At 62.6% G+C, this 24599-nt stretch overlaps 19 protein-coding genes across 19 annotated transcripts; 9 read left to right on the top strand and 10 right to left on the bottom strand.

Moving 5' to 3' along the window:
* Nucleotides 1-10: 10 nt before the first annotated feature.
* On the bottom strand, nucleotides 11-793 carry MJAP1_003761 (uncharacterized protein; the record flags this gene model as incomplete). The annotated part of the gene is made up of 1 exon (XM_060267686.1): nucleotides 11-793. The coding sequence occupies one exon, from the start codon at nucleotides 791-793 to the stop codon at nucleotides 11-13; it is 783 nt and encodes a 260-aa protein (XP_060123669.1).
* Nucleotides 794-946: 153 nt separating this feature from the next.
* MJAP1_003760 (uncharacterized protein) lies at nucleotides 947-1617 on the top strand (the record flags this gene model as incomplete). Its single annotated transcript, XM_060267685.1, has 3 exons — nucleotides 947-1015; nucleotides 1038-1044; nucleotides 1067-1617. 3 exons carry the CDS (start codon nucleotides 947-949, stop codon nucleotides 1615-1617), a joined length of 627 nt encoding a protein of 208 aa, XP_060123668.1.
* Nucleotides 1618-1892: 275 nt separating this feature from the next.
* On the bottom strand, nucleotides 1893-2484 carry RPL33A (60S ribosomal protein L33A; the record flags this gene model as incomplete). Its single annotated transcript, XM_060267684.1, has 4 exons — nucleotides 1893-1902; nucleotides 2017-2198; nucleotides 2249-2377; nucleotides 2482-2484. 4 exons carry the CDS (start codon nucleotides 2482-2484, stop codon nucleotides 1893-1895), a joined length of 324 nt encoding a protein of 107 aa, XP_060123667.1.
* Nucleotides 2485-2671: 187 nt separating this feature from the next.
* MJAP1_003758 (uncharacterized protein) lies at nucleotides 2672-3080 on the top strand (the record flags this gene model as incomplete). Its single annotated transcript, XM_060267683.1, has 2 exons — nucleotides 2672-2717; nucleotides 2746-3080. The coding sequence occupies 2 exons, from the start codon at nucleotides 2672-2674 to the stop codon at nucleotides 3078-3080; spliced, it is 381 nt and encodes a 126-aa protein (XP_060123666.1).
* A 252-nt stretch (nucleotides 3081-3332) lies between these two features.
* On the top strand, nucleotides 3333-4532 carry MJAP1_003757 (D-amino-acid oxidase; the record flags this gene model as incomplete). The annotated part of the gene is made up of 4 exons (XM_060267682.1): nucleotides 3333-3375; nucleotides 3402-3706; nucleotides 3729-4410; nucleotides 4435-4532. The coding sequence occupies 4 exons, from the start codon at nucleotides 3333-3335 to the stop codon at nucleotides 4530-4532; spliced, it is 1128 nt and encodes a 375-aa protein (XP_060123665.1).
* A 514-nt stretch (nucleotides 4533-5046) lies between these two features.
* Nucleotides 5047-5722, bottom strand: MJAP1_003756 (uncharacterized protein; the record flags this gene model as incomplete). Its single annotated transcript, XM_060267681.1, has 2 exons — nucleotides 5047-5687; nucleotides 5710-5722. The coding sequence occupies 2 exons, from the start codon at nucleotides 5720-5722 to the stop codon at nucleotides 5047-5049; spliced, it is 654 nt and encodes a 217-aa protein (XP_060123664.1).
* Nucleotides 5723-5878: 156 nt separating this feature from the next.
* Nucleotides 5879-8018, top strand: MJAP1_003755 (uncharacterized protein; the record flags this gene model as incomplete). Its single annotated transcript, XM_060267680.1, has 2 exons — nucleotides 5879-6107; nucleotides 6130-8018. 2 exons carry the CDS (start codon nucleotides 5879-5881, stop codon nucleotides 8016-8018), a joined length of 2118 nt encoding a protein of 705 aa, XP_060123663.1.
* Nucleotides 8019-8026: 8 nt separating this feature from the next.
* Nucleotides 8027-8711, bottom strand: MRPL2 (54S ribosomal protein L2 mitochondrial; the record flags this gene model as incomplete). Its single annotated transcript, XM_060267679.1, has 2 exons — nucleotides 8027-8460; nucleotides 8483-8711. 2 exons carry the CDS (start codon nucleotides 8709-8711, stop codon nucleotides 8027-8029), a joined length of 663 nt encoding a protein of 220 aa, XP_060123662.1.
* Nucleotides 8712-8787: 76 nt separating this feature from the next.
* On the top strand, nucleotides 8788-9468 carry TIM23 (Mitochondrial import inner membrane translocase subunit tim23; the record flags this gene model as incomplete). Its single annotated transcript, XM_060267678.1, has 1 exon — nucleotides 8788-9468. One exon carries the CDS (start codon nucleotides 8788-8790, stop codon nucleotides 9466-9468), a length of 681 nt encoding a protein of 226 aa, XP_060123661.1.
* Nucleotides 9469-9504: 36 nt separating this feature from the next.
* MJAP1_003752 (uncharacterized protein) lies at nucleotides 9505-10951 on the bottom strand (the record flags this gene model as incomplete). The annotated part of the gene is made up of 2 exons (XM_060267677.1): nucleotides 9505-10688; nucleotides 10711-10951. The coding sequence occupies 2 exons, from the start codon at nucleotides 10949-10951 to the stop codon at nucleotides 9505-9507; spliced, it is 1425 nt and encodes a 474-aa protein (XP_060123660.1).
* Nucleotides 10952-11110: 159 nt separating this feature from the next.
* On the top strand, nucleotides 11111-14493 carry MJAP1_003751 (uncharacterized protein; the record flags this gene model as incomplete). The annotated part of the gene is made up of 9 exons (XM_060267676.1): nucleotides 11111-11147; nucleotides 11170-11396; nucleotides 11419-11688; nucleotides 11711-11872; nucleotides 11976-12350; nucleotides 12373-12483; nucleotides 12554-13981; nucleotides 14004-14272; nucleotides 14295-14493. The coding sequence occupies 9 exons, from the start codon at nucleotides 11111-11113 to the stop codon at nucleotides 14491-14493; spliced, it is 3078 nt and encodes a 1025-aa protein (XP_060123659.1).
* Nucleotides 14494-14672: 179 nt separating this feature from the next.
* On the bottom strand, nucleotides 14673-15228 carry MJAP1_003750 (uncharacterized protein; the record flags this gene model as incomplete). Its single annotated transcript, XM_060267675.1, has 2 exons — nucleotides 14673-14878; nucleotides 14901-15228. The coding sequence occupies 2 exons, from the start codon at nucleotides 15226-15228 to the stop codon at nucleotides 14673-14675; spliced, it is 534 nt and encodes a 177-aa protein (XP_060123658.1).
* A 127-nt stretch (nucleotides 15229-15355) lies between these two features.
* On the top strand, nucleotides 15356-16708 carry TYR1 (prephenate dehydrogenase (NADP(+)); the record flags this gene model as incomplete). The annotated part of the gene is made up of 1 exon (XM_060267674.1): nucleotides 15356-16708. The coding sequence occupies one exon, from the start codon at nucleotides 15356-15358 to the stop codon at nucleotides 16706-16708; it is 1353 nt and encodes a 450-aa protein (XP_060123657.1).
* Nucleotides 16709-17803, bottom strand: MJAP1_003748 (uncharacterized protein; the record flags this gene model as incomplete). The annotated part of the gene is made up of 3 exons (XM_060267673.1): nucleotides 16709-16963; nucleotides 16986-17137; nucleotides 17257-17803. 3 exons carry the CDS (start codon nucleotides 17801-17803, stop codon nucleotides 16709-16711), a joined length of 954 nt encoding a protein of 317 aa, XP_060123656.1.
* A 289-nt stretch (nucleotides 17804-18092) lies between these two features.
* ALG14 (N-acetylglucosaminyldiphosphodolichol N-acetylglucosaminyltransferase) lies at nucleotides 18093-18588 on the top strand (the record flags this gene model as incomplete). Its single annotated transcript, XM_060267672.1, has 2 exons — nucleotides 18093-18404; nucleotides 18427-18588. The coding sequence occupies 2 exons, from the start codon at nucleotides 18093-18095 to the stop codon at nucleotides 18586-18588; spliced, it is 474 nt and encodes a 157-aa protein (XP_060123655.1).
* A 37-nt stretch (nucleotides 18589-18625) lies between these two features.
* Nucleotides 18626-18953, bottom strand: MJAP1_003746 (uncharacterized protein; the record flags this gene model as incomplete). Its single annotated transcript, XM_060267671.1, has 2 exons — nucleotides 18626-18825; nucleotides 18908-18953. 2 exons carry the CDS (start codon nucleotides 18951-18953, stop codon nucleotides 18626-18628), a joined length of 246 nt encoding a protein of 81 aa, XP_060123654.1.
* Nucleotides 18954-20328: 1375 nt separating this feature from the next.
* MJAP1_003745 (uncharacterized protein) lies at nucleotides 20329-21642 on the bottom strand (the record flags this gene model as incomplete). Its single annotated transcript, XM_060267670.1, has 3 exons — nucleotides 20329-20429; nucleotides 20455-20531; nucleotides 20555-21642. The coding sequence occupies 3 exons, from the start codon at nucleotides 21640-21642 to the stop codon at nucleotides 20329-20331; spliced, it is 1266 nt and encodes a 421-aa protein (XP_060123653.1).
* A 131-nt stretch (nucleotides 21643-21773) lies between these two features.
* Nucleotides 21774-22548, bottom strand: MRPL10 (YmL10; the record flags this gene model as incomplete). The annotated part of the gene is made up of 2 exons (XM_060267669.1): nucleotides 21774-22409; nucleotides 22435-22548. The coding sequence occupies 2 exons, from the start codon at nucleotides 22546-22548 to the stop codon at nucleotides 21774-21776; spliced, it is 750 nt and encodes a 249-aa protein (XP_060123652.1).
* An 81-nt stretch (nucleotides 22549-22629) lies between these two features.
* Nucleotides 22630-24591, top strand: PRP28 (RNA helicase; the record flags this gene model as incomplete). Its single annotated transcript, XM_060267668.1, has 4 exons — nucleotides 22630-22689; nucleotides 22712-24075; nucleotides 24098-24206; nucleotides 24229-24591. 4 exons carry the CDS (start codon nucleotides 22630-22632, stop codon nucleotides 24589-24591), a joined length of 1896 nt encoding a protein of 631 aa, XP_060123651.1.
* Between the last annotated feature and the right edge of the window lie 8 nt (nucleotides 24592-24599).

Here is a 24599-nt window from a genome sequence, read left to right as displayed (position 1 = left end):
ATATAGTACATTAGGCCGCAAGCATGGTTTGCAGACCGGGGATATCATAAGGGAGCGCCGAGTTGCCGAGCGTGTCGGACCGCAGCAGCTGTTCTACGGCTTCGCGTTTGACGGAGCGATAAATGTCGAGCTCGACGCCAATGTCGGCATGCGCCTCGGTGCTGATCGGCGTGCGGGGAGGAGGTGGGGGCTTGGGCGGCTGCTCGGGCTCGCCAAGGTCCACAACATCCTCCAACTCGTTCTCGTCGCCGTGCATTGCGCGGCGCGTCGACTCGAGCCGCAGAAACTCTTTGATGTCGGCCATCTTGGTCTCGAGCTCCTGCTGCGACAGCGGCGCGCCACTCGTGTCGGCCAACGCCTGCTCCATCGCAAAGCGGTGCAGCTCTTCCTCATCCATAGACTCTTGTTCGCGTGGCACATAGCGCGGCACGTCGCCAGGGACCTTGGCGCGGCCCAGGTAGATTTCCGTGTCGTCGGTGAGGTGCGCATCGCTGAAGCGCTCAAAAATATCCTGCCACCGGCTCCACAGACGCTGTACCGACTGGTACCACCCCCACTCGTATGTCTCGTTTCCGTTCTCGTCATACTGCTCCGGCACTTTGTGGTTCCACCGGTTGGAAAGGAGCTTGAGCTCGTCAAATTCGGGCGCAGTGAGCGCCTCGGGAATCTCGGGCGGTGGCCGCTGCGTCAAAGTATCACGATCCTGTGTCTCGCGCTGGGTATCGTGGGCATCCTGCACGCCATCGAGCCCGAGACTCTGCAGAATAAATGCATTCTGGCACGACTGGGACATGCTACGCGTCAAGCCGCGCGCCGCGCCTCCACTTCGGCCGATCGCTTCGCCCGCTCCTCCACAGGTCCGTGCTGCGATGCGAAAAGAGCGGCGCGAGGCGCTCGGCTTGGTAGGTTCCCTGGCTCACCCAAGCTCCGCCGGGTCTTGACCGTGATGATGGTCTATGCCTATGTGCTAGATGGCCTCACGATCCTCTTATGTATCCGGCTCATGGTGCTCTATGTACGTCGCGCGACTGACCCAGCAATTCCGTACGTGCCCCGACTCACCCAGTCCAGCCGAATCTGATCCCCGTCGCGCGGTCCCTGCCCGGCTTTGCGCGCTCGGTGACCATGTTTCACCTCCTGTGCGCTGCGAACCAGCTCTTCCAGGACACCTCGCCGACCGCCCCCCGGGTGATACTCGATTTTGTGGGGCAGGACTATGCGGTGTCCAAGGTGCACCTGCTCCTGGTCGACGTCGTGATTTGGTTCTTCCATATTGTGCTTATGACCATCACTGTGGAAGAGGCCAAGTGCCGGTTGGACGCGACCCGTGTGAATTCGCTCGACATTACCCCCGAAGAGCACGCGGTGATGGAAAGGGATTCTGCGGGGCCTGTCTACTATGACCTGTCGGAAGAGGACGTGAACGAGCGGCTGCTTGCCTCGCAGACCTCTTCGCCCGATGCGGAAGGCCACGAGAGCACGTCGACGCGCCCCGACGACCAGGACCGTGACGAAGATATCCTGCCCAGCTCCCGGCTCCCCATCGCGATTGTGCGGTGGGAGTCGTTATGGCAGACGACGATTGATTCACCGACCGACTTAAGATACCCAAGCTAGAGAATGTATGTAGGGCTGCTTCAAAACGGACATACCCTATCGTCCCTTGCGGGCGGTGTGGCCGATCTGCACAACCCCTCGTTCTTCCCTGCTAGTTTAAGTGCGGTGTCCATGGCGTAGCGAACTAGGCGGGCACCGACTAGATAAAAACAGGGTTCACTGACATCACACAGCACACTCGTGCACAATCAACTCGGGTGCATTCCTATACACCCCGCTCCCGTCACAGAATCGGTAATCATGCCAAGGCGGCATCGCCATGGAACTTTAAATTTTCAGCTCGCGCTGTGGGCGTATGACAGGTACAGTCCTAAGGGGATGCATACACAGCGTCATGCCTGTCGCAACCCGTACAGTAGGCGTTTTAGACTGGGGTTAGCATGCAACACAGGAAAATACATACTGTTGCTCGGGTACAGCAGAATGCGGACCGACTCGCCAAAGGCGTGGGGGGGGATGTTGTGGCGGAACTTGGTGCGCACAACACCGTTGCCACCGTGTGTCCGGGTAACGCGGCCCCAGATAACGCGGACCTTGGTGCCGCGCTTCTCGGTGGGGGCCTTGTAGACGTAGGCAATGCGCTGGTGGTTAGCATCTCATGTCCGCCGCACTTGCGTGCGCTCCGACGTACCTTGCCGAGGTAGAACTGAGCATCGCTGGTGCTCTCCACACCCTCAATCTTGACGAGCGAGACGTTGGGGTAGGTGTTGCGCTTACCGCGCCTGTGGCTCACGATCCGGCCCTTGCTGTAGAGACGCGTCTGTAAGGTTAGCATACAATTCTCGCAGGAGCATGTTGCGCATCCTTGTATTGTGTAGTTCTCTTAGAAAGCACGATACAAGGCGGCGCAACAAGCGTACTCACCATCTTTGAAGCTCTTCCGAAGGAACTCCTTGAGGTGGTGAGGGACAATGCCGTAGGCGCGCAGCGGAGGCCTTTGCCGCCGATAGAATATCACGTGAATGTATACAGAACTACAGATGCATGTCCACGTGATGCCATGTGGCGTGCCATGTGGAGTCGTCCAAATTTTTGGCGGCGCGACCGACACACGATGGGACAGGTCCAGCGTAGGAAGCGCACGCACCACGGACGTCGCGGTAGGTTACGAAGGATGAGCTCACACAGACGTTTCGCGTGCTGCGCGTACGCGTGCTCGTAACCTCGACCAGGACCAGCGCCACGAAAACGCGACGGTGTCCGCCAAGCGCCAGCAGCTCGAGGCGCCGACCGAGCTGAACCCGGACGTCGCGGGTCTGGGCATGTTTTACTGTGTCGAGTGCGACAGGCACTTTCCCAACAACAACGACCGCGAGGCGCATCTCGCAAGCAAGCTGCACAAGCGCATCGCAAAGAAGGTGCTGAACGAGAAGCCGTACACCCACGAAGAGGCCATGCGTGGCGCGGGTATCGGCGTCGAGAACAAGCGGCGCGATACGCAGGAGGTGGAGCTGGACATTTAGTGCACGACGCACATGTATAACGACGATACCCGACATGCACTCATGCCGAACAGAGTGGGCGGCGATTGTATGACCTATATGTACCTAGTATAGCGACAGTACCTCTTGTGTCGAACGGCCTGCTGCGCCTGCGTCGGGTTGCGCACGCCGCACCGAGCGCTCGGAGCGGTGCAGCAGGGAGGCGCCAGGCCCAGGGCGTCTGCCACGTGACAGTGTCTTGGCCGCGCGCACGGATCGGCTCTCCACCCCAAGATGACGACCCCTGATAAGAAAGCGGTGGTGGTTGGCGCTGGCGGTAGGTCTTGCTAGGTCTTCTTACAGTAGTGCTGGGCCTCACGATTGCGCATGAGCTCCGCTCGCGCTGCTACGATGTGACGATCATCGCGCGTGACCTTCCCGAGGACACCTATTCGCAAGGCTTTGCCTCGCCGTGGGCCGGCGCGAACTGGGTCTCGTTCGCCGGAAAGAACGAGACGGAGCGTCGCCGCGATTCGATTGCCTACAAAAAGTTCCAGGCGCTCCAGAAGGAGCTGCCGGACGAGACGCTCGCGTTCATGCCCTTTTCGTGCTTCCACGACAAGGACAATGACCATGACCAGTATTGGTTCGGCGAGCTGTGTGGCGGCGTACGTACCGAGACTCACGCAGATGAAAATCAGTGCCGGGCACCCCAAGTCGACCAATGCTGCGCCGTACCTGTACGAGTTCCGCTCGCTCGGCCTCAATGTCCCTCGCTACACCAAGTGGCTGGTGCAGCGTCTCCAAGAAGAGCACAAGGACCTGAGCGGCCCTCCTGTGCGCTTTGTGCGTGCGATCCTGCCCTCGCTCAAGGCTGCCGCAGAGCTCGTCCCTGACGCGGCGCTGCTCATCAACGCCTCTGGCCTCGGCAGCAAGAGCCTGAACGATGTGCGTGACGACAAAGTCTACCCCATCCGTGGCCAGACGGTGCTTGTGTACGCGCCGCGCTTCCGTGACGCCAAGTACACGCGATGCTACAGCCGGATTACTCCCCATGGTGCGAGCTACGTGATCCCCCGTGCGCGTAGCGGCCAAGTGATTTTGGGAGGCACGTTTGACGAGCGCAACACCAACCCGCTGAAGCCCAATGTGGACGTCACCGAGCGCATCCTGAAGGAGTGTGTCGCCCTTGCGCCCGAGCTCCTGCCTGACTACGTCGACCCCAAGGACCCCAACGCGTGGGTGGGCCTCGATGTGATCAGCAACAACATCGGTGTGCGCCCCGCGCGCGAAGGCGGGGCGCGTGTCGAGCTCGATGCGCCGCTCAGCGTGCACGGCCGCAAGGTCGGTGTGATCCACGCGTACGGAATTGGTACGTCTCGTTGCTAACCTATAGGCCCTGCTGGCTACCAGGCCAGCTACGGCGTCGCAGCCGACGTCGGCGCGCTCGTCGACCAATGGCAGCACGCTCAGGCGCGCCCCGCCAAGTTGTAGCAGCGGCCAATGCGGAGTAGAGCCACGTGATAAAAAAAGAGCAGGCATAAAAAGGCGGCGCGAGGAATTTTTGCTTCCCACCGCACCGGCGTGCTGAGGGTCGTAAGACACTTGCACGCATCCACTGAAGGGATGCGCTGACCTCTGGTATCCATGAGCCCGCAAGGGCGAGTGGGATTTAGCGTACTCCGGTTGGCGGTAGCGGTTAGCAACTCGCCCGTGTCGTCCTCATTCGTTGCATGGCCGGAAGCGTGCACGGCAAGTACCCTAGGATGCCTGAGGAGCGGCAGTATCGATCGCCGTCTGAGCTGGTCTGCGGCCGTTCTTAGTCCTAGGGCAACTACCGTGTACGTGGGTCATGCATGTTTGGTGCGTCGCACGGGGTCGAGAGCCCCCTAATTTCATGGCCTAGAGGGAGCCGCTATGCGGCAATGCCCTGTCGGGTCACAACCTAGGGCGGTTACATTTCGATAGAGTGGGGCTATGGTCATAGTATAGCACCTTGATTACGTATCTAGGCGGCAAGACGCTCGGTCGCCGCATCGCGCTTGGCCTTGAGCACGGCAAGCTTCTCGTCCTTGCTGGCATCGTAGTTGATGTGCAGCTGGTTGAAGGGGTTCTCGGGGGACTTTTGGAAGTGCTTGTACATCAGGTCGTTGTACTGCTGCAGACGCAGGCCGGGGTGCTCCTCGCGCAGGTTGGGCAGCTCGCGCTCCTTGTACGCCTCAAACGCCGCCTTGAAGCGACGCTCGGGGTGCTTCTCGAGCGCACCGGCGGCGGCGCCACGCGAGTCCTCGCGCTCGTTCACAAGCGACATCGCCTCGATCGCGTCGTCCATGTTGGACGCGTTGAGCGAGGCGAGCTGCTTGTCGAGGTCGTCGGGGCCCTTCTTTGCGTTCTTCTTGCCGCCGCCGCCGCCGCCGCCGCGCTTGCCGGGGGTAGCGCGATCGTCCTCCTCCTCGAGACGCTTGAGTTCGGCACGCTTGCGGGCATCAGCTTCGGCCTTCTCCTGGCGCTTGTCGGCAGCCGATTTGCCTTTGGAGCCTTGTTGCCACTTGACATCTTCTTCGGCTTCGGCCTGCTCGGCAGCAGCGGCTTGCTTGCGATCAGCGGCTTCGGCCTTGCGGGCACGGCCAGCAACGGCCTTGGAGTTCACTGCGTTAGCTAGGGGACGTACTCTTAGCGGGCATGGTGTTGGTACTCGTAGAGCGAGAGAGAGGACCGTGCGGGATTGATGTGGATCTGTGGGGCTGTGGCGGTCGGGTGATTTTGCGCAATTTTGCGAATTGGTCACCTGCGCCGTCTGACCGTGCATCGCGTCGCCGACCATTGGTGCACAGGCCACTATGGCGACCCGTGATGGCCAGCAAGATACTGCGGCACCGATTGTAGCACAGGCGCGGGCTATTGCAGGACGCCTCGAGCGCCTGGATGCGACGCGCGGTCATTTGGCATCGCTTGGCGACGCCAGCGTGCCGAACGCCGCCCTTCAGGGACTCGGCGAGGACGCCACGGGGCTTGCGCACGCCGCATCGTGTGCGGACGCGGTACGGATCTTGGACGAGAAACGCGCAGGTAGGTTTTGCCACTTACGCAGCGCTCCAAAGAGAGCAGGCGACGCTCAAAGCCCAGTTTGACGTGCAGATCAAGCACGTCCTCGAAAACTCCTTGCGCCAGCTCCTCCCGAGCGACGCGAGTGGCGGGGAGCAGTATACCACGGACGAAAAGAACCAGGTGCTGAACGAAGAGGGTCTGCCGTTTGTCGATCCGCTCGAGCAGCTGCCCGACTCCCCGCCACGCACGCCCGACTTTAGCGCCGACCGCTCGACGGCGCCGACGGGCAATGTGTTGAACCGCGCGCCAGGGCACGTCGTGCCGTTCCTACCGGAACGTGCAGCGGACGACGACACGTCGCGCAAGGCGTGGATGGACTCGGTCCTCGCCGAGCTCGAAGCGGAAGAGGCCCAAGAACTCGGCGACACCGCGCCAGAGCCGGCCACGTCCGAGGCCGAGCCGTCGAAGCTCAAGTCGATTCAGCGCGGCTTCTTGCAGCGCAAGGCCGAGTCGGCGGCCGAAGTGGATCCTCAGCCGACGCGGCCCAAGAAGCAGGTGCGCATCGCCGTGCCCGAAGAGAGCGAGTCCGAAGACGAAGTCAAGGAAAAGCGGTCCAAGTCAGTTCACTACGGACGGCACCCCGACGACGTCGGCGTCGAGGAGGAAGCGCAGCGCATCGTAAATCTGCTCGGGCCCGAAGTGATTCAAGGGCATCCGAACGCCGAGCGCATCTTTGCAGACATGAAGGCCGACCAGCAGCGCGTCGTCCAGGCGCCACAAGCGCCGCCACAAGAACCAAGCGAGCCGGCAAAGCCGGCAATTGGCGAGTCGATCGTCGAGCGCCCCGCCGAGGCGCCCGCCGACCGTGCGCCGCCGCCCCGAAAAAAGCTGAGCGCATTCAAGCAGCGCCAGCTCGAGCGCCAGGGCGGCCAGAGCGAGGTGCCGGAAGCGCCGCAGGTCTCGCAAGGCATCCCGGCGATTGAGCGCGCAGGCCGCGCCGACGAGCCTCTCGAGCGCCAGCGGAAACACCAAGGCCTTCCCCCCCAAGTGCCGCATGCACGCCCGTCCAAAGCCTATGCCGAGCGTCTGGAGAAGCGCGAAAAGGGCGAGGCGACCGGCGGCGCAGACGCGCTCACGACACCGGCCGCGCCTGCGCGCGCGAGCCGCGTGCGGTTCGGCGCGCCGACCGTAGTCGAGGCGGAGCCGCCGATGGACGTCGAGGACGAGCACGAGGACGAGCCGATGGCGGATGACGATACCGACGAGGAAAACCCGTCCGTACACCCCTACGAGCAGGATTCCGACGCGATGGAGAGCGACGACGGCCTGTGGGACAGTGACGACGAGTACACCGCCGAGGACCTCGAGGCGCTGAAGCCGAGCATGGCTGCGCACTCCGACGATGCGTTCTGGTCCGAGGAGCTCGCGCGCGAGTACGCCGAGGCTAAAGCACGTCTCGCGCTTCCGGTGCAGCGTCCCATGCCTCTCGACGACGAGGAGGATGCGGCGGAGGAGTACGGCGTTGCGCCGCTCAGTGCGTCGCTGGCGCACACCGACAGTGCGAATACGGCCGCGGAACGCGAGCGTCCCAAGGTGTCGCGCTTCAAGGCGGCGCGCATGGCCGGCGAGCCGATCCCCGACCCCAACGGCGACCTTGCCGCGCGGCGTGAGGATGCTGCCGGCCGTGCGCTTGCGGACGAGGTCAGCGGCGAGGCGCCTGCGCCCGTCATGGTGCTCCCCTCGCTTGCGCCCGTGCGCTACCCCAAGCCGACGCCTGACGATCCCTCGGTGATCGACCTGGACGGCGAGAGCGACGAGGACGACGATCGTCTGCAGGAGCTGATGCGTGCGCGCCTCGCGCTGGACCACGACGGCAGTACCGCGTCTTCTGCCCGTTCACCGCACCCTCCCTCTGTAGGACACAAAGAGTAACTACATAGCTACGCAAGGGATGGATCAAGCGCAATCGGCTCAATGCCCTTGCGCCGCAGCTCCTTTTCGCGCTCGAGCGCGTTCAGGTCAATCTTATCAAAGCGGCGTGGCCGCGGCGCGCCGATCTTGGTCGGCAGCGAGAGCTCGCGGCTGAGCGCCACGCCGACGTACCGCCGCTCGCGGCGGGGCGACGAAGGGTGCGGCTTGACCGCTTCCGGCGTCGCCTGTGTGATCGTCGTCGGCTTCAAGAGGCGGAGCGGCAGCTCCCCCAGTGCCGGCTTCTGCTCGGCATGCTTCTGTGCCTGCTGCGGCTTGTAGAACCAGACGACGCCCGGCTCTGTGGCGTACAGAGTATGGTCGCGGCCCATCTTGACGTTTTCGCCTGCGTGCCACGACGTGCCGCGCTGGCGCACGAGGATCTCGCCCGGGTACACAAACATCGCTGCGTCAGACAAAATACGTACATCCCGAGCGCTTGACACCCAAGCGGCGACCCGCACTGTTGCGGTTGTTCTTGGTCGTACCACCGCCGCGCTTGGCCGAGTTACGCGTCTGGATCGCACCACCGAACGCAAACGTCGGCAGCGTCTCGAGGCCCGGCCGTGCGAGTGCACTCGACGGCATCAGCGCCGTCTGCAGCGGCGTAGCGATGCGCAGCGACGCGGTGCGCACCGCGCCCAGCGTGCCCAGCATGGTTTCCGAGAGAAAGCCTTCTTCGTGCACGTGACTATCGTCAGTGGCGAGCGAAGCTTCGCAAGCCCTCACCGTAATGTGGCCCTTCTCCTCGCAGAAAGAGAGCTCCGCGCCTGCTGCTGCGCCTGCGCAGGATTCCAGCGCAACGGAATACCTGCGCAGCCACTCGTTTGAACAGCCGCAAGAGACTGCGCCCACCGAGGCGCCGACCGCTGCGAGTCTCTTGCACAACACGGCGCTGGACCCCGCCAAGCTGCACCCCCTCGCGCACATCCGCGAGGACGATCTCGAGTACCTGGACATTGAGGACGACAGGCCCAACACTCTCGAGGGTGCGCGGACCGCGCTGCCGAGCCGCGGCTGGAGCGACGACCTGTGCTACGGCACCGGCACGACCTACCTCGGTGGCCTGACGGTCGGTAGCTTGATGGGCCTGCGTGAGGGCCTTACGCGCCCGCTCGGCATCGACTCGCCGACTTTCCGCCTGCGCATGAATGCGGTGCTGAACCAGGTCACCCGCCGCAGCACCTTTATTGGCAACAGCGCGGGTGTGATTGCCATGACATACAACCTCTTTGATGCGTCCATCGACGCCCTGCGTGGCAAGCACGACATCTACGGCAGCATGGCCTCGGGTGCGCTCAGCGGCGCGCTCTTCCGGTGCACCGCCGGCCCGCGTGCGATGCTCGTCTCGAGCTCGATCATGGTCGGCATCGCGGCCACATGGACGGGCGCCAAGAAGGCGTTCCTCGAGTAAAAATATAGATGCAAAGTGAATCTACGACCGATGGTATTAGTAGCTACGGATGCTCAGCTTGGAGAAGAGGTGGAAGAGACTCTTGCTCGAGTTAGGGTACTCGCCATGCACGAGGTTTTCAATCGTCGGGGCAAAGTCGGGGCGCGTCTTGACCTCCTCCCAGTGCATCGTAATAAAGTCGAGCTGCGCACGCTGCACCTCGGCAAAGCGGTCGCCAAACGGCGACAGGAGGTCGGCAAGGACGGTGCGGGGCGACAGGTTCAGCGTCAGGTGGTCAAAGGCACGCATCGACAGGTCACGCAGCTCGAGCTGGTGGCCCAGGCAGTAGGCAGCCTTGCTCGAAAAGGTCGGCGGCCAGAGCGAGGGGCTCTGCTTGGAGCCGTCGCCGAGGAGCTCGTTGGCCTCTTCGTGCAGCGACGTCGCATCGCTGTGCGGCGACTGGTGGGGCGTCGAGACAAAGTGCGCCTGGCTCGTGTACAGATAAAAGATTAGCGCCTGGACCGAACGCGGCGTCGCACCCGTCACACGGAAACGCTTCACACCCGACTGGGGGCGGGGGGCCGCCGCCGACGGCTTGTTGCCGTTGCGGCGCGCGCCCGAGCGCGGCGTGCCAGGCGCCGAAGGAGGCGCACCGGACGCACCGGACGCACCGGCAGGCGCACCGGCAGGCGCACCAGCCGAACGTGCATTGTACATCGAAGCGCCACCCGTCGACGTGTTCGGCACGCTGATCGGGCCATTCTCGTCGGCATTCGCCGAGTAGCGACGCAGGCGCCCAGCGTCTGCGCCACTCGGCTGCGACGAGAAGGAGGAGTCGCCGAGGTTGTTGCGCACGCTCTTCTTCTTCATCAGGCGCGAGAAGATGCTCGTCGAGCGCGTCGCCGAGCCGTTCGAGTGCGTCGTCGCGAGGCTCGTTGTCGACTCGTTGATGCTAGGCGGCACGGCGGGCGGCGGCATGGCGTTCGTAGGGCGCGCAGCAGGCGTGCGGGCGGCCGGGACAAAGTTGGCGCTCTGCACGGTCGAGGCGTCGTCGATCGTCGCATCATCAAACTCGTCGTCCGAGTCGTCGAGCAGCACCTCTTCGTCGTCCGCGGCAGTGCGCGACACCGGGCCCGGCGCGGGACGGCGGTTCGGCGTCGCGGCCGGCGCACGGCGGGCGTTGCCCGGCGGTGGCGCCGTCTCCATCGCGTCCAGCTCGATTGTCGTGCCCGCCTGCATTTCTGGATTAGTAGAACGACGTACTCTTGTATAACACCGGGCACGATGCCTTGACGACGTTGCTGTGCAAAAAGAGGCTCTGGTCCTTGCCTTTGTGCTTCACGAGGAACTCGGTGTCGTAGAAGGGCGAGCCCCAGATAGCGGCGGCGATCGCGTCCAGCGCAACGTGGCTCACCGATGCAAGCTTCGGCTCGGGCACCGCGTCGACATAGACGGGCGCGTTGGTCGCAACAACCGGCTCAGCAGCAGTAGCGTTCAGGTACATGATGGTGGGATGCGCAGGCACCACCCCTGTGCGGAATTCCAGGGCTGTGGCAGCTTTCCCCCCGCAGGGACGCGCATATGCAGTACATAAAGCCACGCGTACATTGGGCCGATCCCGATCGGATCGAATCCGCCCCCCACACCTTGGGCTGTTGCGCGGATGGTAGCGGGCTTTGCGAACGCGCCGCTGACCAAAGGTACGTAGCGTAGCTGACGCAGCGGCCATCGTGTGTATGGCACTGGGGTCTCTGGTGGTGTCGCTGCTCGCCGCCAAGCCCTATTTTCAGTTCCGATGGACGCCGCACATCGCGAAATATGGACAGTACTGGCAGGCGCTGACCTACCATGTCGTGTATACCAATAGCTCCGAGATGCTGCTGGGGTCTTTGATCCTGTACCATGCGGCGCGCATGGTCGAGCGCGCGTTTGGGACGAAAAAGATGGGGGTGCGTAGCGAGACTGACGCAGCTCTTTCTCCTCATTACCTGCCTACTGCACTCGCTCCTCTCGCTCGCGTGGGGCATCGCCGTGGGCGGTGCAGTCGCACTGCTCCCGACAAAGCTCCAAATGCGCCCGTGGATCGAGAAACTGGGCGCTGGGTACCTCCCAGGGGGTCCGTTTGGCGCCTTGGGCGCCCTTGTCTATCAGTTCTACCAGACGACGCCACCGCTGTGGACGATGCGCATCAGCGAACTGGAAATCACCGACCGTGTGCTTGTGGCCGTTCCCATGCTCTTGGTACGTTTAGCGACTAACGCAGCTCGCCTTCTCCCAGCCGCCGTACTCGGTGGTGTCTGTGGCGCTCGGCGTGCTTGCCTCGGTGACCTACAGCGCGGCGTTTGCTACGTTTGCTATTCCCGACACGGTCTACCGCCCACTCAGCCGAATCCTCGGTCCATGGGTCGGCGAGACACGCCTCCCAGTGCGCCAGCCCCAGGCCACGTATCGGACACGCCCTTGGACAAGCTAGTCACGTGCCCACGCAGGGGCCAGGCGATAGTTGTATACCCCGCACCATGTTGCAGACGGTCGTGCCGTCTGCACTGCGCTCTTCGCTCTTTTCGGCGCCGCCGACACGGTCGGGCACGCCGCAGATGCCGTCGTATATCCCGGCGCATGTACAGTACATGATGATCTTTTGCCCGCGGCTCACGCAGCACCTCGCGGCCGAAGATCCGGCGCGCCTCGCCGACCAAATTCTGTACTATACGAGCCTCGAGAACGCCGTAGCGCAGGCGACGATTGTGCGCCAGGTCGCGCTGGCCAATGCACTAACCGATTTCGCCTCGTCGGTGCACCGCCAGCACCACCCAGAGACGGGCCTCCGCCGGCTCGCCGTGGGGTCCAAGGCCCGGCGCCTGATTCTCGTCGAGGTCCAGCCGCATTTCTGGCTGCATGTCGTACGTTGCTTTTCTCACGCAGTGTATCACGACCGCACAGTGGATTCCGCCGAATCGCAAGCCGCAGCGCCTGCCGTGGCTCGTCGAGGAATGGGCGCAGCGCCAGCTCCAGGACGCTTGGGATATCTGGCAGGTACGTCGCTGCACTTATGCAGCTCCGACACGGGCATCCTGAAGAAATGCTGCACGTAAGGGGGCGAGAGGTGCTGGAGCAGCGCCTCGAGAACCACTTTTCGAAATGGGTCTGGCAATGGGACGTCGAGCACCAGCGTGCATCGCCACTGCACGCCTCGGCACCGCCGCCGACGCCGATAGGGATCGTCGCAGAAACGGTACCGGAGCTGGGCGGATGCACATTTGTCGACGCCGAGCACCTCGCCAAGCCTCTGCAGTGGTTCGACGGTGCGGTAAGCGCAATGGACGGCGAGAAACCACTGGATTTGGTCTTGCTGCGCGACGACCAAGTCCTCTGGCCCACGGCACACTCGAGCGCGGCTACGGGAGGCTTAGGTGCGCAGGACCGCAGAAAGACGGCCATGTATGTCCTCGCGCACCTCGTGGGACTCGACAAGGCGCGTGAAGACGATGTCAAGGCACGCGCCCGGGCGCATGCCTCGGCGCAAGCCTCGGACGACGAGCCGGGGCTCCTCTCGCAGCCGTTGCCGGGGGTGGGAGCCGTGGCCGACTTTTTCTCGGGAAGCTCGGCTTGGCTGGGACTCGACAAGATGTGGCCGGGCGACGGGGAGAAGCGCCAAAGTCAAAGTCCTTCGAAGCCGGTACGCACTAGTAGTCCTTTGATTCCCAAAGGCAAGGGCAGTGCGAGCGAGACGCCGGCCACACGCGAACCAAAAGAGACGGCTCGTCTACCCAAGCAGCCCCCTGCCCATCTTGCCCCAATCGATACCAAAGTCGCGTCTACGCCTCCGCGGACCAGCCCCGCCCAAGGCGCGCTTCCTGCCTTGACCGATTCGCCTGTTTCCACGCCGGTGGCTCCTGAGCTGGACCAAGAGCCCCAGGAGGCACAGCTTCCGGCCTCGCTAAGCACGCCGGACACGCCTACCGAAGCCAACACCGATATACCCTTCCCTGTGCGCCTGCGTGAGCCGGCCAAGCTCTTTACAACGAGTGCGCCCTTCCAGGCCTTTCACGAGCGCATATCACAGGCAATCGGCACGACCAAAGACACGGATACAGAGGCGCCCACGTCGAGCACGTCGGAAACGACACCTTCGAACACGGACGTATACGACGTCACGCAGGCGTACGCGGCGTGTGTCGTCGCGAACCTGCCTGAGCCGCAATCGTCGCCACTGCGCCCATCGATTGGAAAGCGCACGACCGAAGCCAGTGTGCCGCAAGTCGCAAAGGAACAAGCGGTAGCAAGTTTTGCCCCTGCCCCTGCACCTGCGGCTCCTACTCCTCCTTTTCTGCCACGCAGCAACTCGGAGCGCCAGTTTCCGGCCATATCGGCGTCGCGTGCGGCATGGTACAATTCTCCTGCACGCCCAAGCAGCCCGGCGACGTACCTCCCGCACGACCCTGCGCTCGATGGCTGGGGCGAGGAGACGCCCGCCAAGTGGCACCATGCGCACCTTGCGCTCGATGATGGTGTGCACATTACATATACCACTGTACGTCGCCCAACTGACGCAGCGCAAACTCCTTACGATCGTGCTAATCTGGCGCACGAAACCGGCCGATGCCGATGCATGGCTCGCCCTGTCGTGGGAGCTTTTGCGGCGCACGCAGCGCGTCGTAAACGACGCGCACCTGCGTGCGTCCGACAGCCCGCTCGACTACCTGCACATGGACGACACGGCGGCCCTGTCGCTGAACGAGCTTTCGACGATCCGGCGTGCCTCGAAAGAAGTGCGTGCGAATGTTGAGGGGCAGCTCCTTGCATCTGAGCGCATGCTCCAGCGGTACGTATCGTTGCTGACGCAGGCACCATGTCAAAGAGACGCTCGCGCGCGAAGAGAACGGCGCATTTTGGGTCGCTGCGCGCGCGGCGCACTCGGACCGCGACGATGTCGCGCGCACGTTTCTGGTGCTGCATGGCAGCGAGCAGCGGCGCTACGGTATTGCCGAGTGCGACCACCAGATGCGCCGCTTGGCCGCGCAGCACAGCGACTTTAATTTGTAGGAGCCGTGTGCGCAGTGTCCATTCGAGCTGTTGGCTGTGCTCTTAGTTTCGCTATGTTGCATAGACTATGTTCTAGCGTAGCTTTGTTGTATGTATATGCCATGTCATGAACATTCTGTGTATTGTTATGCTCCCATAGCGCTGTTTGTCGGTACGAGCACGGTTCCTCGTTGGTATATTTAGTTTTCGTGCTTCTTGATGTGAGCACGGAGCGCATCAAGCCAGTTCTCACGCAGCTTCATCGGCCCCTCGTGCTTCACAGCAAAGCGATACGTCGCGTTGCGCTCGTACGTCTCCGGCGCGAGCTTCGACTCGGTGAAGGCCACGCTGCCAAAGATGGCCTCGGGAGGCGAGATGCGGCCCGGCATTGCAAAGTGGCGTGCGTCTGTGTGAGAATAAATACGTACCGCACAGGTGCGCCCATCCGTCCCCGCGCATGTCCGCCTCAAACTGCAGCTGGACGTCGTCGGGAATCTGCTCCTTGAGCACCTGGTGGAGCGCGTCCCAGAACGCGGGGTTCATGTTAATCTTGTCGGGATTAGCACGCACGAACTCGTCCGGTGACGCGTTCTGCGGCGCGATCTTTCCAATGACCGACAGGCTCGAAGGGCCCTTGGGCGCCCTTTCGAGCAGGCTCACGGCCCACTCGCCCTTCCCGAGATCGTGGTAGTAAAGTCCCGTCTCTTGATCGCTATCGCGCACGACCGCGTTCCAAAGCGGAGCGCTGCGGTGCATCGAGCGCACTGGCATCGCGCACGGCGCGCGGCGCGCGGCGGCCATGCGCAGTGCAGTGCACGTAGCTCCCAGATTGCGTTGCCACATCGTTGCGGGGTGCAGCTTAGTCAGCTACGCTTGGTCCACGATGGAGAAAGAGTCCCTGGAGGTGGGCATCATTGGCATGGGCGACATGGGTCGCCTGTACGCCCACAAACTGCACGCTGCCGGCTGGAAGCATGTCAATGTGTGTGACCGTGCGGAGCAGTTTGAGCAGCTGCATAAAGACGTTGCCAACGGTCCTGCGCCCGGCCTGCGCGTCCTCCGCAACGGCCACGAAGTCGCGCGCCGTAGCGACTTTGTGATGTACTCGGTCGAGGCGGGGAACCTCGACAAGGTCGTCGCCGAGTACGGCCCCTCGCACAAGGTCGGCGCGATCGTCGCGGGTCAGACGTCGGTCAAGGCGCCAGAGCGCGCCGCTTTCGAAAAGCACCTGCCGGACGACATTTCGATCATTTCGTGCCACTCGCTGCACGGCCCGCACGTCGATCCGACTGGCCAGCCGCTCGTATTGATCCAGCACCGTGGATCAGACGAGCAGTTGCACCTCGTCGAGCGCATCCTCGCGTGTCTGCAGTCGCGTTACGTCTACATGAGCTACGACGAGCATGATCTCGTCACGGCCAATACCCAAGCAGTGACCCACGCGGCGTTCCTCACGATGGGCACCGCGTGGAGCCAGTCGCAAGAGTACCCGTGGGAGACGGGCATGTACCCTGGCGGGATCGAGATGGTCAAGATCTACCTCTGCCTGCGTATTTACGGCGCAAAGTGGCACGTCTACGCGGGCCTTGCGCTGCTGAATCCCGCAGCGCGCATCCAGGTGAAGCAGTACGCGGCGAGCGCCACGGCGCTCTTCAAGCTGATGCTCACAGGCAATTACGAGGCGCTGGTCCAGCGGGTGTTTGCCGCACGCCGCAGCGTCTTTCACTGGGCGGACGACCAGGAAGGCGACGACGCGCTGATCAGCGACGCGATGCTCGACAAGTTTTACGTCATTGCGCAGCGCGTCAACCACGGTGAGGAGCGCGCCAAGGAGGCGGTCGCAGCGGTCAGGACGCTCGATCCCCCGCCGAACTCGCACCTGTCGCTGCTGGCGATCGCCGACTGCTGGCACATTCTGCACATCGACCCTTACCGCCACCTCGAGCTCGCTGCGACGCCCGTCTTTCGCATGTGGATCGGCGTGACGCAGTACCTCTTCCGCTCGCCGGAGCGCGTGATTGCCGCGTGCAAGGCGGCGATGGACGACCGTCTCTTTCGCTCCGACGACCTCGAGTTTGTGGTCGCCGCGCGGGGCTGGGCGCAGGCCGTGCAGTTTGGCGACTTTGACGCGTACCAAAAGCGCTTCGAGATGACGCGCGAGTTCTTTGAACCGCGCCTCGCACAGGCAAACAAGGTCGGCGCAGAGATGCTCAGGCAGCTCTCTACGGCCAAGTAACTACCGTTCGAGCACCCATTCACGATAGGCGCGTGTACCGCCCCACCGGGGGTCGAGCAGCGTCGCGCTGAGCCAGTGCTGCAGCGCCCGCCGCCGCTGCTCGAGGAACGAGGGCAGGTACTTGTGCAGGATGCCTTTGTGCCGCGGAGGAAGCGGCGGCAGGTGCTCGGCGTGCTCGGGCACCTCGGTACACAGCCGCTCGGCAAGCGCGGCAAACGAATTGTACCGCTTGTGCGACGGGAGCGAATGGCCCTGCTGTAAGCACATACCCACGTACCGATTTGGCCTTTACGTATACATCAAAAACGACATAGCCCCGGGCATACGACCCAATGCGCTGCCAGCCACGCACATGCACATCAGTAGCAAATACAGGCGAACGCGACGGGGGGGGAGGGGGGCGCTGGGCAAAGGGCCAGGGAGCAGCGACTGGAGCGATGCGGACGAGGGGACGGCGTGGATCGTCAGTGTGTTTCTTGGCGCGGGGGGTGAGGGGGACGGCGGCCGTACGGGCTCTATTGCGGCGTCATTGCTAGGTAAGGCCGTACTCTCTGGGTCCTCCGTCTCGTGCACACTTTGCGCATCCTGCACGTTAATGTGGGGAAACGCCTCGGAGAAAAAGGCTGGCGGCGTATTTTCGGAAGAAACAAGCCGTGGCGGCGAGGCAAGCCTCCGGTCGTGGTTCTGAAAGAACTGCGAGCGTGCCTCAAAGTCGCGCTGGATACTATCGTGAAACGCAGCGTGCCGCGACGGCTTCGGCGGCGTCGACGCGGGCCATCCAGGCGCATCGTTCAGCGGCAGACTGCTCCAGTCGCGGCGGACCGGCATCTGCTTCGGAGCCTCTTGCCCTTGCTCAGGGAGGCGGCTGGGGCCGGCCACCGGCTCATGGTCGTCGCGCAGCACGACCAGGCGCGACGTCTCGGAAAACTCTGGGTTACGCTGGGGCCCTCGCCGGGGCGGCACAGGCGCAGGAGTTGGCGGCGGCGCTGCGGCCGCATCCCGCCTTGCTCCTGACCGCTGTGCAGACGCACGCAGCGTCGGCAAACGCTGAGGCTCCCGCGCCGCCTGCTCGATCTCTGCCGGCAGCGACGTCATGGCGTATCAGTCTAATTACACACGTGGCGAAATTGCTGTTGCTTACGCACGGGCGCGATGGTTTGGCAGGCGGTCGCGTGCGCGCTATGCGTCGTGCTGCTTGGCCTCGCTGCAGCTGCGATCGTGGCGAGGGTATGTGTCGGGGACCGTGCGCGGCCCACTCGTCCCCTGCGCCTCGCCGCCGTGTTGGGGTCAGGTAAGCGCGTCTACTTATGCAGGTGGCCATACGACCGAGCTTCTTGCGCTCTTGAGCACGCTCCCGAAAAGCGAGTACGAGCCGTTCGTGTACATGGTATCGTCGGGCGATACGTTTAGTCTTGCGAAAGCACAGGCGTTCGAGGAAGCACGGCGGGGCTCGCCCAAGCTCGCTGCGCATCCCCTGCAGGCCCTCGAGATTCCGCGTGCGCGATCGGTCGGCCAGAGCTGGCTCACGACGCCCTTTACGCTGGCATGGAGTTTCCTGTTTTGTATACTACATATTGGAATTGCGCCGCTCGTGTCGTACTGGACGCACGCTACGCCGCTGCCGGTGGTCGATGTGGTGCTGATGAACGGCCCTGCGACGTGCGTGCCTGTGGTGCTTGTCGCGCACATGCTGCGGGTACGTCCCAAGTCTGACCTAGTTCTTTTCCCTGCCCTCGCCCCGCCTCGTCTATATCGAGTCGTTTGCGCGTGTCCGCTCGCTCTCCCTCTCGGCCAAGATCTTGCGAAAGATTGTAGATCAGTTTGTGGTGCAATGGCCCTCGGCGGATCCCAAGGCCATATGCTATGGAGTGCTTGTATAGAATTAGAGAAGCAGTGAATGCACGAGCCCTGTTTTTACTAGTATGTGGGCGGAGCGACCGCCGGTGTTTTGGCGTCCGACGCAGGCACGGCCATGGTCTGGGCCGGGGGGTAAGCCTGCGACGAGTTGATGTTGGCCTCTTCGTCGTACAGCCTCTGGTTCGCATTGCGCTCGAGCTGGCGCTGCTGCGCCTCCTGCGCGTAGTCGTCCTTGGGCAGCGGCTTGTCGTTTTTCCACGCTCCGGTGCAGCAGTGGATGTTGTCGCAGCACGGGCAAATGTCACGTCCCCACCTGCCTATATGATTAGTATAAGTACGTACAAGGCAGGGACCAGCAGATCATGTCACAGCACGCCGCGTCCGCCATGGTCGAAAGATTGCTTGTCGATCGGCCTGTGCGCACAATTAAATGATTCGGCCAGGCTCGGTAGAAACCCGATGCACACGTGGGGCCGTGCGCTAGTCACAAACTGGCATGCATGCCTGCGTCATGGTTTTGCATGAGATGGCATGCCGAGCTATATTTACAGGGTAAGCTAGAAGAAATGAGTAGGTAGAGTATGTGTATAATGGGTAGCTTGAAAATGTTGCAAGAAAAACAATTAGTGATAGGGTGGCGGCGCGTCGTCTTCTGAGGCTTCCGGGGGACTGCTGTTAGGAAGATCGAGATCGGCTGGCGCCGCAATAGGGGGCGCCATGACTGCAGCGGGGGGGTAGGCTACGCCAGAGTCGACAGTCGCTTCCTCGTCATAGAGACGACGATTGGCTTGGCGTTCGAGCTGGCGCTGTGCCCCTTCTTGTTTGTAATCTTCCACAGGAAGGGGCGCGTCGCCCTTCCATTGTTTCGTAAAGCAGTGGATATATCCACACCATGCGCAGCAAGGAACATCACTTCTGGCTTGGTCTTGATGGTCAGCAAGTAAACATACCTACTGGGGTATCGAGTGAAAACCTCCCATAGGTCACATATACCATTCCTCTCCACCAGGTAGAGTCAAGAAATAAGGCGTGCGCGACCTTGTGGAGAGGCACACCAAGTAAGGTTTATGACAAAAGAGTGGTTCGTGCGTACGAGCGCTATAGACCGCCAGTATTATAGATTCACGATTGTGCGGGCTTGGTATAAGGAGCGCAAGTTGGGCTCCTTGGCTCAGCGAGGCGGTTGCGGAGGTGCCATGGTTGCAGCAGGGGGGTAAGCCTTGCTCGACTCGACAGTCGCTTCCTCGTCATACAGCTTGCGGTTCGCTTGGCCCTCGAGCTGCGGCTGCTGATTGTCTTGCTTGTAGTCCTCAAGGGGGACCTGTCCACCCTTGTTGAAACGATCTGTGCAGCAATGCATGTTTTCCACACAAGCGCAGCAAGGGCAATGATCTGGTGCCCGGCCTGTGTTAATACATTAAATAGTAGCGTACTTCTACTCGAAAAATGCGCAGGTCCTGGTACTCCCATCATTTTCGGTCGATTCGGTAGGATGGAAAGCCGTTCGTGGGGGACTTAGGCACAAGCTATATGGAGCAAGGTCGTTATGGTGTAGCATATCAGCTCCAGTCCCATTATGATTGTTGCCATTATGGAGACATGGCTAGCAAGCAAGACTGCGCACGAATGCACTTGCAAGCCGCCGCCCCGCAAGTATTTCACAATCATTCACTACGCTAATCCGATACGGGACCAAGAAAAGAGAGAGGCACAAATTACGCGGCGGACTGTGTGCCTTCTCAGCCCCTTCCCAATCAATCGTTCTAGTTGTTATTGTTGTTGTTCTTGCTGTCACCCGAATGGCACATGCCGTTACCACACACAGCACCGACAATGACCGCAATAAGAATACAGACAAGAACGACTGTTGTTAGCCTTTAACAACGTACCCAGGATCCAGAAGCAAATCCAGCGGCGCTTACGGGCCTTCTTGGCCGAAATAACCGCCTTGTCGGTCTGCTGGCGACTTTGGTTAGCAAAATGACGTACCCAGCCTGCACCTCCTGCTCGGTGTGCTGCGCGTGGTCCTTGATCACATTCAACTGCTCGTCCTGCTGCTCGACGAGGATCGACATCTCCTGGAAGAGCGCGGCGAGCTCGGTAATTGTCTGCTCGATACGCTGGATATCCGTGTGACGCTCCTGCACCTCACGCAGCGCACCGCGCGCCTCGCCCTGGCGGTTCGAGTTCATGAGCGCCTGCGCAAAGATCTGCTGGCCACCGACCTGGCCGTCGAGCGCACCCTGGACCTCTTCCTGCGTCGCGTCCGGCTTGACGATGCGCAGCTGGCGCTCGGTGCGCTGGCGGTACTTGGTACGGTACGCCTTCTCGACCTCCTGGTAGCGCAGGATCGTCTCCTTGAAGCGGTTCTTTGCCGCACCGATCTGGGTAAGGCGCACGTTGCGGTCGACGCCCTCCGGCGCCGGGCCGCTGGTGGGGATTTTGACGGCCTCAGCCTCGAGGGCCTTGATCTTGTTCTTCACCGAGTTGGTCAGGCTGCTCGTCTCCTGGGCAAGAGCGGTGAGCTGCGACTCGGCCTCGACCTGCGCAGACTCGCCGACGTTGTTGAGCGAGCGCGAGTGCAGGTCCGAGATCTTGTTGATGTTTTGCTCAATTTGGCGGATCGCGTCTTGAATGCTGCTAATCGAGCCAAAGAACGTGTTGTTGTTTCCATCCGGCATGTTGATGGCGGTGGCACCCGGCGCGCCTGCGCCGTACGTCGCGGGGCCGCTGCCGTCCGCACCAGTAACCACACCCGTGTGACGGGGCTGCATCTCGTACGAGTTCTGCGGCTCGGCAGCCACGGTCGACGTAGGCGCCGACGACTCCGTGTAGATGTGCGACTGGTGCACCGGCGTCTGCTGGAACGCCGAGGGTTGGTACGTAGCGGGCTGCGAGTAGGTCGCAACCGGCGTCGCGCCCACCGCCGTGTTCGCCTGAGGCAGGCCGGTCTGGCCACCGGTCGGGATACCCGACGTCTCCTGGGTCGGGAAAAGGTGGTCACCGTACCCGTTGTTGCCGGCACCAACATCCGAACCACCGTATCCACCGGACCCAGCCGCCTGCTGGGCCCTCATAGCTGCCAAACGATCACGGGCCATGGAGTGTAGAGTCTGCTGCGACGACGTCCACAAAGAGCGATCAGGCTACTTTGCTCCCCCGTGCCTCGGGCGAATACCGGATATTGCTATTTTGCCCTTGCGGGGATCTATGGCGCGTCTGCTGACTCAGACGGCGGTGCTGGAGCAGACCCAGCGGCGCGCTCCTCAAGGTCGCGCAGCGCGAGGTAGCCGCGGTTGTTTATGGAAGAGTACCAAAGCAAGTCGCGCTTCGATACGGGGTCCGCAAAGTGCGGGAGGGGCTTGTTGTTCAAGAGCCACTTGTGCGGCTTGACGAGCGCACGCAGACTCGTAGCATTATAGTAGCGGCACACGATCGAGCCGCCTGCCGCCTCCACGGCCTGGATCGCGGACTGAGACGCGCGCGAGACGACCAGGTTGACCGGCGTGCGCATGTGGCCGTTGCCGTCGCCGAGGAGCTTGACGCCGTCGCGGATGCGGTGGATGCAGCGCGACTCGTACAGCTCCTTGATCGTGATCGGCTCCAGGGGATTCAGGCGGCCCTGGTCAATCCAGTATTGCAGGCGGTCGACGTTGAGCGGCACAAACGTTTGCGCGTGGCTGTTGATAAAGCCGCGCTTGGGAATCAGCCGCGTCAGCGGCGTCTGGCCACCCTCGAATCCGGGCTTGGGCTTGCCGTTGCCGGCACGGCCCTTTTGTCCTTTGTGTCCGCGCGTCGAAGTGCCGCCGCGGTCCGAGCCGTCGCCACGGCCGAGGCGCTTGCGCTGGGTCAGCAGAAAAAAGACGTACGCTTTTCTTGGGCTGCGCGGGCGTGAGGTTGCCGATGCGCACAGACGGCAGCGTCGCATAGCTAGCCACAGCAATGCGCGGCAGGAGCGCTGGGCGCGCAATGGCAGACGCCATCGCGCTCACGCGCGGCATCCACGCCGCGAGGCCGAGCATTGGGAAGACGAGAAGAAGCGGCACGTGACTTACGCTTGGATCATGCCGCTCTCGGTGCAGGAGCTGCTGGCGAAGAAGGCCGCGGCGGACGGAGCAAGCCGGGTACGTAGTCCTGCTGACATAGCCACGGTTCGTGTCGAAGAAGGAGCGCGAGGCACAGCGCGAGCAGGAGAAGGAGGCCGAGGCCGCCGCCGAGCTTGAACGCCTCCAGCGCACGAAACGGGCGCGTCACGAGTGGGAGGCGCAGGCGGCGCGCGTCGCGGAGCAGCCGGCCGCGCCAGAGAAGCCCAAGGAGGAGGCGAAGCATGAATCACCCGCACCCGAGGCGCGGGGGGATACGCCTGACGCGCCCGACACCGAATCGAGCGCCATCAAGCAACGGTACCTCGGCGTGCGCCCGGACCGCAAGACGGGGCGCAAGAAGCGGTCCAACGACCCGTCGAAGCGCTTCAACTTTGAGTGGGATCAGGAGGAAGATACGAGCGATCTGCAGCAGCTCGCCTACGTCCCGGCACAGACGGGGCTGCTCGCGGGACGCGCTGGCCTCGACGGCTCGGAGCGCGCTGGGAGCAGCCGGCGCACGGCGCTCAAGTCGACACTCGACGAAAAGCACTGGACGGAGAAGCCGCTCAGCGAGATGAAGGCGCGCGACTGGCGCATCTTCCGCGAGGACTATGGGATCGTGGCCAAGGGCGGGCACATTCCCCACCCCCTGCGCTCCTGGCGCGAGTCTGCGATTTCCCCCGCGGTGCTCGAGGCGATCGAGGAGATTGGGTACAAGGAGCCGTCGCCGATCCAGCGGCAGGCCATCCCCATTGGCCTCGAGAACCGCGACCTGATCGGTATTGCCGAGACGGGTTCGGGCAAAACGGCGTCGTTTGTTATTCCCATGCTGTCCTACGTTGCGCGGCTCCCCCGCCTGACCGAGGAGAATGCGCACCTCGGCCCCTATGCGCTGATCATGTCGCCTACGCGTGAGCTGGCGCAGCAGATCGAGGCCGAGGCACGCAAGCTCGTCTCGCGTCTCGGCTTCAACGTCGTGTCGGTCGTCGGTGGCCGCGACATTACCGAGCAGGCCTTTTATCTGCAGCGCGGCGCGGAAATCGTCATTGCGACACCCGGTCGTCTAAAAGATTTGATCGAGCAGCGCATCGTGATGCTGGGGCAGTGCACCTACCTCGTGATGGACGAGGCGGACCGTATGGTGGATATGAACTACGAGGCGGAGCTGGACTATATTCTCGGCAGCCTGCCGAGCGGCTCGATGAAGCCGGATGGCGAGGCAGCCGAGCAGCCGCTCGCGCACCTCCCCGACGCGAATCAGTACCGCGTGACGATGCTGTACTCTGCGACCATGCCGCCGTACGTCGAAAAGATCGCACGGACCTATTTGCGGCGCCCCGCGACGGTGATTATCGGCAACGCCGGCCAGGCCGTCGGCACCGTCGAACAGCAGGTCGAATTTGTGGAAGGCGAGGAGAAGCGCAAGTACGTACAACAACTCACCCAGAAAGCGCCTGCTGGCTGTGCTGGACTCTGGTCTGGCGCCCCCCATGATTGTCTTTGTGAACCAAAAGACGACCGCCGATATGATTGGCCGCGACTTGAGGCGTGCTGGTGTACGTATCTATGCTGACGCAGTGGCACGTAGCCGTGCTCCATTCCGGTCTGTCGCAGTCGCAGCGCGAGGCGGCGATCGGCTCGCTGCGCGACGGCCGCAACGAGGTGCTGTGCTGTACCGACATTGGTGCGCGTGGTATCGACCTCCCCGACGTCTCGCTCGTGGTCAACTACCAGTTCCCGACCAACTTTTCGTCGTACATCCACCGCATTGGACGTACGGGTCGTGCAGGCAAGCAGGGCCGCGCCGTGTCCTTCCTCGACGAGGACGACGCGGAGCACTTTTTCGAGCTCAAGCAAGAGATCAGCAAGTCGCCTGTGTCGCAACTCCCTGCCGAGCTTGCGCGGCACCCTGCGGCACAGACAAAACCGAGTGCAAAATAGTCCTATAA

This window comes from Malassezia japonica, chromosome 7 (assembly GCF_029542785.1).
Source record: "Malassezia japonica chromosome 7, complete sequence".
In the NCBI taxonomy this organism is placed as follows: domain Eukaryota; kingdom Fungi; phylum Basidiomycota; class Malasseziomycetes; order Malasseziales; family Malasseziaceae; genus Malassezia; species Malassezia japonica.
This window is presented reverse-complemented; position numbering and strand designations above follow the sequence as displayed.